The sequence below is a fragment of the Hyaena hyaena genome, unplaced genomic scaffold (assembly GCF_003009895.1).
Source record: "Hyaena hyaena isolate Hyena2069 unplaced genomic scaffold, ASM300989v1 scaffold_395, whole genome shotgun sequence".
NCBI lineage: Eukaryota > Metazoa > Chordata > Mammalia > Carnivora > Hyaenidae > Hyaena > Hyaena hyaena.
The window spans coordinates 1,049,485-1,062,416 of NW_024081029.1; the positions used below are offsets into that span (position 1 = coordinate 1,049,485).

At 36.3% G+C, this 12,932-nt stretch overlaps 1 protein-coding gene across 1 annotated transcript in view; it reads left to right on the forward strand.

Annotated features, from left to right (window-relative positions):
• Window positions 1-12,932, forward strand: part of MOB1B (MOB kinase activator 1B) — a 49,039-nt gene that overhangs the window by 29,865 nt on the left and 6,242 nt on the right. Inside the window, exons 2-4 of the mRNA XM_039251799.1 lie at window positions 1,588-1,754; window positions 6,128-6,221; window positions 12,045-12,178. Of these exons, the coding sequence (XP_039107730.1) occupies window positions 1,588-1,754; window positions 6,128-6,221; window positions 12,045-12,178 (395 nt within the window). The remainder of the gene's footprint in view (window positions 1-1,587; window positions 1,755-6,127; window positions 6,222-12,044; window positions 12,179-12,932) is intronic.

A 12,932-nucleotide genomic window follows, 5' to 3' on the forward strand; every position in this document is an offset into this window, starting at 1 on the left:
GTAATTAATCACACATAAATTAGTAAAATGTCTTTGTAAAAAATGTTGGTGAAGTTTCTCACACTTAATTTTGATAAACAAAGGGTGAGAAGAGTAGGAAAATAAAGTAAGTCTCGAGCTTGGTGTAGGCATAATGATCTTTGTTTTTATATTTTAGAGATGCTGGGAGAGGATTTGATGTTTAATGCATTTTCTGATGAAACTGAAAAAGAGTTCCGGTCCAGGGCCTGACTGTGTCTTAATATTTGATGTTCAGATTTACTCTGAGGGCACTGGAAACCCACTGAGTGGTTTTAAGCAAAGGAGAAATGTCTGATCAGTGCTTTTAGAGTTACCTTGGCTGTTGAGTAGAGATACCTGGCAGAGAAGGGGGAAGTAATATAAGAACATCAGTTTACTCTAATTAAACACCTGATCAGAGACTTCTGTTTAAAGATAATGCCATTGCCTTAGAATGAAAAATACGTCATTAGAATCAGATATTTGGGTTGAATTCGGTTTTGGGTTCTTAGTTTATCTCAGGATCCTCAGTACTTTCTGAAAGCTTGTGAGGTAATTCTAATATGTGACCAGCACTGAGAACTACTCGTTACCTTGGCGAGAACAGGAGAGATCATGGGGCTAAGCTTGGGAGAAGAAGGTAATGAGTGAAAAGCTTTGGAGAGCTTGCAAAGTATAACTTTCGTTTGTCTGTTCTTTTTGGAATTCCCCTTTCATATTCATATGTTCACATGAATGTTTTGGTGGTATGAATTTAGTAACATGAAACTTTACAGAGTTCCCACATACCCAGCCTCTCCTAGTTCTAATTCCTTCTTAACTGTTCCTTTCTGTAGGAAGAGAAGAAAAGGGAGGTATTCAGAAGGAATGACTGGGATATAATACAGTTTGATAAGAATTTGATAGCACTAACAGGAGAATCTATCTCTTAAAAACTCTTAAAAACATTTCTAAGACTAGTTTCATTTGATCCACTTAAAAAATGTGTGGGTATGTATGCATGTATCCCCACGAATTGAGAAATTTGAGTAAGCCAACCATATTAATGTCTAGCTACTTATTTGCATGTGTGAAATTCTGGGTTAGGATTGCTGATGCTTCCTGTAACTGGGCAGAACATGTAGCTTTTCGTTCCCACTCTAGGATTTTTGGTTTTATTGACATAAAACTATCTTTAATGAAGGAAATAAATTATTTGTAGTAAAATGAGGGGCTTAGAATAGGGGTGAAAAGGAATAAAATGACCAAAAATGATTACAGAAGTAATATTTTGTTTCTATAGATTATAGCCTATAATCTTGAATCTAATTTATTGTGAACAACTGGATTAGTTAACAGCCAAAAATTATCTTTGTCCTTGGGATTTGCAGCAGGGATGTAGGGAAGGTTTGTAGGAGTTTAGGGTATCAAACAGTAGCTCTAACCATTATTCTGCTGGGATTTAATGTAGCCAGTACAATTTAGGGCTCTTTATTTGTGGACATTAGGATCACTTCACTGTTATTTTATTCAGTAATAAAATATAGTCGACTCTGTTGAAAGTTGTGCCTTAAATATTGAGGTTCTTCTTTTCTTTTTTATTCATAGTGGTAGCCGCTCCTCTAAAACATTTAAACCAAAGAAGAACATTCCAGAGGGTTCTCACCAGTATGAGCTCTTAAAGCACGCAGAAGCCACACTTGGCAGTGGCAACCTCCGGATGGCGGTCATGCTTCCTGAGGGGGAAGATCTAAATGAATGGGTTGCAGTGAACAGTAAGTAGCCGGTTTCTCAGTAAACTCTAAATTAGGTTGATAGCCTTCATTTAGGTTAGTGTTGGGATGCTGTCTGTTCTAGGTTCTAGTTAGCAACTTAATGTTGTAGTATAGTGATACCTCAGTCCACTTTAGCCTTTATGTGACTTTATTTGTGAATATGGGGTTTTATTAAATTTTTGTCTCCTGTTATAATGTAATAGAAAGCAAAGAATTACCATCTTCAGTGGAGAAAAATGATAATAACAGCAATTAATATTTATGGAACACTAATTCTTTGGCCCTCTGTTCTCCTTTCTACATGGATTTTTATTTCATCTTTATAGCATCATGATGTAGGAACTATTTCCATTTAGTATAGATAAGGAAGATAAAACAGAAAGATTAATAATTTGCCTAGGTTATACAGCTATTAAATGGGCTTAAATATAGGGCTTTTGAATTTTAGAGACTACATTTTTTTAAGTTTTTCTTTTAATCCTAATTAGTTAACATAGTGTTATATTAGTTTCAGGTGTACCATATAGTGATTCAGCACCTCTCTACTTCACCCGGTGCTCCTCACAAGTAGACTACACTTCAGTGACTGCTAAATTGCCTCTTTCAGTAGCAGACTCAGTTATTTGTGCCTTTTTTTTTTTAAAGGCAATTCAAGAATAATCTGATGAAATTAGTAAAATATTTTTATGAGATACTCTTTTTTTGGAGTAGCTTTAAAAATTTTTTTTAATCAGTGTAGTAGCATACAGCATTATATTAGTTTCAGGTGTACAATAGAGTGTTTTCACCAATTCTGTACATTACTCCGTGTTCACCAATATAAATATACTACTCTTTAACCCCCTTCACCTTTTTGACTATCTGACCCCTCTCCCCACACCTCCCCTCTGGCGACCACTAGTTTGTTCTCTACAGTTAAGAGTCTGTTTTTGGTTTGTCTCTTTCCTTTTTTCTTTCTGTTCCCTTTCCCTGTCCCTGCTTCTGTCCCTTTCCCTTTCCCTCTTTGTTTTGTTTCTTAAATTCCGCATATGAGGGTGCCTGGCTGGCTTGGTCAGTGGAGTGTGTGACCCTTGTTTTTTGGGGTTTGAGTTCAAGCCCTATGTTGGGTATAGAGATTACTAAAAGAAAAAATAAATTAAAAATTCTACATATGAATGAAACCATATGGTATTTGTCTTTCTCTGGCTAGTTTAACTTAGCATTGTATTCTCCACATCCATCTATGTTGTTGCAGATGGCAAGATTTCATTCTTCTTTGTGGCTGAGTAATATTCCATTATCTCTCTCTCTCTCTCTCTCTCTCTCTCTTTCTCTTTCTCTCTCTTCCTGTCTACACATACACACCATATCTTCTTTATCCATTCATCAGTGGATGGACACTTGGGTTGCTTCCTTATTTTGGCTATTGTAAGTAATGTTGCAGGAAACATAGAGGTGCATATATCTTTTTGAATTAGTGTTTTTGTATTCTTTGTGTAAATACTGAGTAGTGGAATTACTGGATCATAAGGTAATTTTGTTTTTAATTTTTTGAGGAGCCTTCATACTGTCTTCCACAGTGGCTAAACCAGTTTTCATTCCCACTAAGAGTGCATGAGGGTTCCCTTTCTCCATGTCCTCACCAACACCTGTTGTTTCTTGTGTTGTTGATTTTAGCCATTCTGACAGGTGTGAGGTGAGATCTCTTTGTAGTTTTGATTTGCATTTCCCTGATGGTAAGTGATGATGAACATGGTTTCATGGGTCTGTTGGCCATCTGTATATCTTCTTTGGAGAAATGTCTGTTCATGTCTTCTGCCTGTTTTTTAATTGGATTATTTGTTTTTTGTATGTTGAGTTTGTAGTTCTCTATGTATTTTGGATACTAACCCTATATTGGGTATGTCATTTGCAAATATCTTCCCCCATTCTGTAGGTTGCCTTTTAATTTTGTTGACTGTTTCTTTTGCTGTGTAGCAGCTGTTAAATTTGATGTAGTCTCAGCAGTTTATTTTTGCTTTTATTTCCCTTGCCTTAGAAGACATTTAGAAAAATGTTGCTATGGCCAGTGACATTACTTTTGTGCTCACTTCAAGGTTTTTAATGGTTTCAGATCTCACATTTAGGTCTTTAATCCACTTTGAGTTTCTTTTGTGGATGATGAAAAAAAATGGTCCAGTTCCATTCTTTTGCACGTAGCTGACCAGTTTTCCCAACATCATTTGTTGAAGATGTTATCCTTTCCCCATTGTATATTCTTGTCTCCTTTGTCATAGATTAATTGCCTATATAAGTGTGGGTTTATTTCTGAGCTCTCTATTCTGTTGATCACATTGATCTATGGGTCTATTTTTTTGTGCCTGTACCATACTATTTTGGTCACTACAGCTTTGTAATATAATTTGAAGTCTGGAATTGTGATACCTCCAGACAAGCTTTGCTTGTCTTTTTCAAGGTTGTTTGGCTATCTGGGGTCTTTTGTAGTTCCATACAAATTTTAGGATTATTTGTTCTAGTTCTGTGAAAAATACTAGATAGAGATTGCATTAAATCTGTAGTTTGCTTTGGGTAGTATAGACATTTTAACAATATTTGTTCTTCTAATCCATGAGCATGAAATGTCTATTTCTTTCATAAATATTTTATAGTTTTCAGAGTACACATCTTTCACTTCTTTGGTTAGCTTTATTCCTCAATGTCTTATTATTTTTGGAGCAGCTATAAATGGGATTTTTAAAGTATTTTATTAAGTTTTATTTTATTTTACATTATTATTATTATTTTGAGAGAGAGACCCCAAGCAAGGGAGGGGCAGAGGGTAAGGGAGGGACAGAACCCAAAGCAGGCTCCATGCTCAGCAGTGGGCAGGGAGGGGTAGGGGGAGACCATCTCGGGGCTTGATCTCACAACTGTGAGATAATGACTTGAGCCGAAATCAAAAGTGGGATGCTTAGCTGACTAAGCCAGCCAAGTGCCCCTAAATGGGATTGTTTTCTTAATTTCTCTTGGAGAAAAACATATTCATTCATAGTCAATTCATTCATAGTCCATATGAATAAATTTTTTTTTAATTTTTTTAACGTTTATTTATTTTTGAGACAGAGAAAGACAGAGCACTAGCTGGGGAGGGGCAGAGAGAGAGACACAGAATCTGAAACAGGTTCCAGGCTCTGAGCTGTCAGCACAGAGCCCTATGTGGGGCTTGAACCCACGGACCGCGAGATCATGACCTGAGCCAAAGTTGGCTCCAGGTGCCCCAAATATGAATGAATGTTGAAAAACTGAAATATTAGCATTGTTATTACTACACCAATATTATTATTACCATTAGGTAAATTTAATAAGATTGTTACTAGAGTCAATATAAAAATTATAAATAGCATCAGAAATATCACAAACCCAGGAATAAATCCAATGAAACATTGAAAGTATTCCTTTATGATAAGTGTTTTTTGTGCTCTTAAGAAATATATTTATGGGGTCACTTGCATGGCTCAGTCGGTTAAGTGTCTGACTTGGGCTTGGGTCATGATCTCAAGTTTTGTGAATTTAAGCTTTGTGTCGGGCTCTGTGCTGACAGCTCAGACAGCCTGCTTTGGATTCTGTTCTCTCTCTCCCTCCCCCACCCCAAATAAATAAACATTAAATAAATATATTTGTGGAAGTGAATGGGGGGATGGATGAAATAGGTGAAGAGGAATAAGAGTACGCTTACTATGATGAGCAGTGACTAATGTGTAGAATTGTTGAATCATTAGACTGTACACCTAAAACTAACATGCTTCCGTGCTTGCTGTTTCTTATCTGTTTCTGGTCTCCACTCTGTTCCATTGGTCTACTAAGACCACGCTATTTATCCATTGTGCTTTACAAATTTTCATGTTCTTCTTGTTCTTCTTTAAGAATGTGTTGGATATTCTTAGCTCTTTGTGTTTTAAAATGCATTGTAACTTTTTTGATGGCTATGGAGTGGCATCCCACTATAATTTAAATTTACAATTCCGTGATTGCCAGTCTCTCTTCATATGCCATTTGACCATCTGGAAGCTTCTTTTGTTAATAAGTGCTGGGGTTCAAAACTGTCTCACATTTTTCTACTGGGTTTTCTTTTTCTTTTTGATTCATAGGAGTTCTTTATATATTCTGAATACAAGATTTCTGTTGGTTTTATGTGTTGCAAAGAATTTCTCCCACTCTGTGCTTTGCTATTTTACCCTCTGAAGGGAGTCGCTTAACAAACAGAAATCCCTAACTTCAGTGTAGCCAAGTATTGTGATTTCTGTATATGCTTTTTACCTGTTCTTTGTAGAGGAAAGAACACTGATAAATCTAGGATTCTGCTTAAGTAAAATTAAAATTTAATTTTTTACTTATAACTGGTATTTGCTTTGCAGCTGTGGATTTCTTCAATCAGATTAATATGCTTTATGGAACAATCACAGATTTCTGTACAGAGGAAAGTTGTCCGGTGATGTCAGCTGGCCCAAAGTAAGACATGGTTCATGATCATTTCTCATTTTTACTTAAAAGTTCTTAGGTAGAAAGAAAGCTTCTGACCATATAATTTCTCTGTGTAGCATCTCCTTCAGTGATTCACCAATGACTGATACATTAAGTCCAGATTTCTTAGCCTGAGCTTTCTGGCCCTCCCTGAGTAATCCTCCTTCCAGCCTCTCCTCTGTTTGCTTATGAGTCTTTTCTGGTCTCTCCAAACTAAATTGCTGGCAGTGCCTTGCTATTTCCTCCATTACATGCACTCTGAAAACTTGCTTATTCCATTATTCTCTTGGATATTTTTCTTCTCTCCCCATCTCCCTCTAATCATCTGGTAATATTTTTAAAAATCGTACCCATCTGCAAGGCTTACATCAAATGCTTCTAAACCTTTTGATTTTTTTCAGACTAGGTCTGATCTATTTAACCTTTTTGTCTTTGTGATTATATTTCTTTGTTATATTATACTTGCACTGTTTATACATGTCTTATTTAACCTATTAGATTCCTTCTTTGTTTAAATCCTTTTTGGTACAAGAACAGTGCTTGCCACCTAGTTAGCACTTGATAAATGTTAGCTTGGATCAATAGATTCTTGAAACCAGCCTTTATTACTACTATGGCTGATGATAACAATGGCTGCTACCATTGATTTAGTGATACCTAAAATGTCAAGCCTTTCATGCATTTTATCTTTTACTTCATACAACCCTATGAGGTATGAAAAGAAATGGAGTCTAAGAAAGGTTAAGTAAGATGGTCAAGGTCCTATTATCTAAAAGCAGGCAGAACCAGATTTAAAATACAGGTCTCTTTGATCCTAGTACCTGTATTCCTTTTTTTTTTTTTTAATTTTTTTAACATTTTATTTATTTATTTTTTTAAAATTTTTAATGTTTTATTTATTTCTGAGAGAGAGAGACAGCGTGATCAGGGGAGGGTCAGAGAGAATGGGAGACACAGAATCCGAAGGAGGCTCCAGGCTCTGAGCTGTCAGCACAGAGCCCGATGCGAGGCTCGAACCCACGAATGCTGAGATCATGACCTGGGCCGAAGTCAGATGCTTAACCAACTGAGCCACCCAGGTGCCCCAACATTTTATTTATTTTTGCGAGACAGAGAGGGACAGAGCATGAGCAGGGGAGGAGCAGAGAGAGAGGGAGACACAGAATCCAAAGCAGGCTCTAGTCTGTCAGCACAGAGCCCGATGTGGGGCTCGAATCTATAAATCCATGAACGGTGAGATCATGACCTGAGCTGAAGTCAGAAGCTTAACCAGCTGAGCCACCCAGGCTCTCCTAGTGTCTGTACTCTTAATTGTTACATAGTATTTTATTATTTTGAGAAATATTAATTGACACTTATGAGACATAAAGAGAGAGAAGTTTTATTTTTAGTGCTGAGTTTTTATGAAGTGTATATATACTATACCCCCAAAACAAAACAATATTGCCCAAACTTACTCTAGGGGTAGGGTGTATTATCATTTTAACTAGCGACCTTAGATTGCTAATCACTTATTTTAGAATATTTTGGGTAACTTTTATTTTTACTTATTTATTTTTATAAATTTTTTCCATGTTTATTTATTTTGGAGAGAGAGGGAGACAAAGCATGAGCATGGGAGGAGCAGACAGAGAAGGAGAGAGAATCTGAAGCAGATTCTTTGCTAACAGCACTGAGCCTTATGTAGGGCTCGATCCCACCAACCCTGAGATCATGACCTGAGCCGAAATCAAGAGTCGGACACTTAACTGACTGAGCCACCCAGGTGCCTCTATCTTTGGTAACTTTCAAACTGTAGTGTCAGAGTCAGATTACTTACTATCCAAGAGATTCAGCTTAATACTTTATAGTCATACTTTTATTTTTTGACCAAATTCACCTACTGAGCAGAGTTACTTAGTTGGAGTTGTCTACCTTTATTTGTCAAATTAATTCCAAACGAGCTTAGGTACTTCCCAGAATCTAGTCCTTTTAAAGAAAAACTGACAGTTTGCCATCATCAGAGCTCTTCAAAAGAATATAATTTAAATCTTTCTTAAGGTAATAGTTTTTGAAAATAACTTATTTTCAGACTAGTTCAAACTTTGAAAAAACTTCAGTAATTTTAAGTGTACAGAAAAAATGCCAGAACACAAGGAACTCCCATACATTTTTTAAAAAAATTATTAATGTTATTTATTTTTGAAAGAGAGAGCAAGTGGGGGGTGGGTCAGAGAGACAGGGAGACACAATCTGAAACAAGTTCCAGGCTCTGAGCTGTCAGAACAGAGACCGATGTGGGGATTGAACCCACAAACTGAGATCATGACCGAGCCAAAGACCGATGCTTAACCGACTGAGCTACCCAGGGGCTTCTCCTTATCTTTTTCACACAGATTCCCTAATTATTAACATTGTACTGCATTTGTTTCATCACCTATTCTGTATGTATACTCATTAACAATTTTTTCTGAACCTTTTGGGCAGGTTGTAGACCTGCATTTTAATGCCTTTTTACCCCTTCATATTCAACTGTGTATTTTCTAAAAACAAGGTTACTCTTCTATATAACCAGCATACAAACCCTCCACATCATTTCCTCCAGTCTGTGGACACTAGTCACATTTTATTACTACTCAACAGTATCTCAGTTTTCCCTTTCTGGTCCAAGATCCTACCTAGGAATATATATGGCATTGAAGGTATCTTTTCAGGTACTTCAGTTTGGAACAGTTCCTCAGTCTTTCCCAGTATTTTATTTTCTTTATACAGAAAAGACTTAACATAGCAGACCTGACTGTTACCCCTTGAAAGGCCTACTTACAAGACTGATCCTTGGATAGCTTCTGAGAACTTGGATTTTGAAAGGGTTCCAACCTCCCTAACTGTTAAGACAGGCTCACTGTGCCTGAACTGTACCAGCAGTGTGGCTAATGCCTTCCCTCTGGGAGTTTAGAATTTTAATATGTGCCATGCAGAGGTTGCATCTTGACCATTTCTCAATAAAAAGTCTGAACAGTGAGTCACTAAAGAGCTTGCATGGTAGATTGTATTTAACACGTGTTATCGCAGCTCAGTCTTGGGAGTTAAGTGTGGCCCTTGTGAGTCCACTGGGAAGAGACTCTTGGAAACTTGTGCCTGGTTTCCTCTGGACTTTGCCTTGTTTGTTTTTTCTTTTTGTTGATTTTGGTTTGTGTTCTTTCACTGTAATAAATCATAACTGTGAGTACAACTGTGTGCTGAGTTCTGTAAGTCCTCTTAGCAAATCATCAAACATGGGTGTGATCTTGGGGACCCCTGATACAGTCTGTCTGATGTTTCCTTATGACCACAGTCAGACGGTGCTTTCTTGGCAGGACACCATAGAAATGATCATTTTTTTCACAGTGGATCAGATCAGAGGGCACAGACAATATCAACTATCCCATCACTGGTGATATTAACCCTGATTATCATCTTAGTGTCTGCAAGGTTTCTTTACCTCAAATTTGTCATTTCCCTTTTTGAAATTGATTAGTATTTTATTGTAAGGTTTTTCTGATGTTATACCAATATCCTGTTCCTGTGACATAGGGAGAATTTCTGCCACTTAGACTACTGGTCTGATCACTTTCCCTGCAGAAACCTTATCTAAATAAGCTGGTTAGGAGAAATGTATCTAATTCTTCAAAAGTAATAGGCACGGGATCTCTATAAAGATACTGGAAACATAAAAAATAGTCCTCCTTTTCTTCTTTCCACTCATACATCCTTCTTCTCTCCCTTTCTTCTACCTTTCCTTCCTTCCTTTTTTTCTTTTTTTTTTTTGAGAGTCTTAAATTATGTCCATTTCAGTCCTGAGAAGATGCAGATGTGTCATCATGCTTTGCCATCCTTGCAGAAGAGTCTTGGGACTGTACCAAGGAGAGGCATTTGTTAGTAGCTCTGGCCCCTAGTAAAGTGGTATTGAGTGATGGCTCAGAGGATCTTGTCAGTTATTATTTATTATTATTATTCACCAAGAAGTGATGAGTATTTTGTAGTTTGCAGTTGATAAGTTAATACCATGATGACAAATAAATTTCAAAGAGAATGGTTTGTCAGAGGCAGAATAAAAAAATCAATGTGGGCAAAATAAATGACAGGATGAAGTCATCTTAAGTATAAACATGACAAAAGAATAAAAAGGGATCAAGAAATCATAGTTATAAACTGTAGAAGTGTAAACAATGTACAGTTTTATTTTTCAAAAAGCTTTAGGATATTGAAAATAAGTATGTTTAAGAACTTGAGAATTTTGAAAATGATTTTTAGGTCAACTGTGTCTGTTTTTGAGTTTTGCATTTAAAAATGAATATGGAACACCTGATCACTAACAAAATGAAAACTATGATTGGGAGGAAAGGCAAAAATGTTAAGGTTTCTTAACATGTGGTAGAAAACATGGATGAGTCCTGTCTTTAAGTGAAGAGCATTGATGCTAAAAGTTATGCCATTCATGGTCTCTGTCTCCTAAGAGGATCAAACAAAAATAGGCTTAAGTGCCCGCCGGGACTTTAGTTTCATATTAGGAAAAATCTCTTGACTATGAAAGTGATTATTAAGCAGTGGAACAGGATGCCAAATGTGGGGGAATCTCCTCTTGGAGACCTTCAAAGTAGACTTGATAGTCATCCCTGTTGCCCAGGGTGGCACTAAGGTATGCTATTAGAATGTTTATTCAGGTGTATTGTGCTTTAGGTTTATTGTTCCGGTATAAGTAGCTGTGATTAAATAAAATCCTTCCCCATTTATCCTATCTCAAGATAATTTTTATTATTTAAAATACTCTGTATTATTTCCCATTATATTTTATTTCACCTCCTTCATTAGACTCACTGACCTATCATTTTGTTAGTCTAAATTGGAACAGGGTTAGAAAAACAAAACTGATTCAAAGAGAGAAGCTAAGTGGTAGAAATAATCTTTTGGAAACTAAAAAAACAAAATGATAGTTCAGCTTAGAGATTTTTATGCTTTGGAGTGTCAGCTATGTGCTTATTCCTTATCTTAAAAATCAGGTTGTGGTTGTGTATGGGTGTGGGTTTGTGTGTAACTCCATTACCATTCTTGCCATAGTGTTTTTTACTTACTCATTTATGAGCCTATCTCCTCTACTAGTCTATTTTCCTTAACAGTATGGAAAGTGTCTTTAATTTTAGTGTTCCTTTGTCAAGAACAGTATTCCTTGATACAATATGTCTCACACGGTAGGTGTACATTAAATGTTGATTTTACCAAAGGATAGTGTTGTTAATACCCACATCCTATAGGCATCTTTATTTGGGTTGCCATTTTTCTTTAAAGGCATATTTGGCTTTTCAACAAAGGTACTCAAATATTGAATCATTCTCTTCTTCATGCGTCTTCCATGCCATTCTCTATCCTTAACCCCAAACTTAAAACCACAAATTAAAAGAATTGTACTGCATAAGAAGAAATGTTTTTCAAAGGAAAAAAAACACAACCATAAAGATTAAAGCTAGTTATCACAGACGTGGAGAAGTAGAAAGTTAGCTAGGTTTTCTACTATGGTAATATATGATTCTAAAATATAAATGCTGTATATAACGAAAAACTTGAGATTGATGGATCAGCTTAGTTTGGATCATGCTAAATGCAAAAGAGTCCAGTAGCAGTTTAAAAACTCTAAATTTGAATGCTACATACAAAAGATCTTTATTTGGACAAACAGATTGTTTAAAACATGTCCTGTATACATTCATAATATACATACATTTAATAATATAAAAACATATGCTTTTTGTATAGCATACACTGATATTCTATGTGCCTATTATCTTTCCAATACAGATATGAGTATCACTGGGCAGATGGAACAAACATAAAGAAGCCTATTAAGTGCTCTGCGCCAAAGTATATTGATTACCTGATGACTTGGGTTCAGGACCAGTTGGATGATGAGACATTATTTCCATCAAAAATTGGTATGATTGTTTTGTATAATTGGGATCCATTGGATCCATTATGATATCTAGCCCATCATATCTATCACAATATTTCTAATCTTATACATTTAAGTGTCTTGTCTTTTTCATACCAAGTTTATCATGAACATTAAGTTAAACCTCCTTTTAATTTTAAACAGTGAGAAGATGAGTGTATCTTGGACAGTAACAAAATTTGGCCTGTGTTATAGAAAAAAGAGACTGGATACTGAGTAGGCAGCCAAAATCATCTGCTACAGTCATATCCATTTCCTGTTTAGGGAAGATGTTTATGTGACTTCTATTCAGTTTTACAGTGTATTTTCAGCAGAGAGGGAGTTTGAATTTATGACCACAGTGTGAATCTTACAGACTATGAAACCAAGCTAGGTGAGATGAAACCAAAAGATTTGAGGGGTTGGCTTGTTAGCAACTTGAGTGACTTTTGCCTTTTTTGTATTTACTCTTAAGGGCTGACCTTTCACGTGGAAATTGTTCACATTCATATAGTTCATATGAACTATCAACTTCTCTCAAATTTCTTACAACTGTGTTTTCTCGAAAAATTAAGAATTTGTTCTAGACACATGAAACGATGCTCAGCATCCCTCCTCATCAGGGAAATACAAATCAAAACCACACTGAGATACCACCTCACGCCAGTCAGAGTGGCTAAAATGAGCAAATCAGAGAACTCTAGATGCTGGCGAGGATGTGGAGAAACGGGCACCCTCCTACACTGTTGGTGGGAATG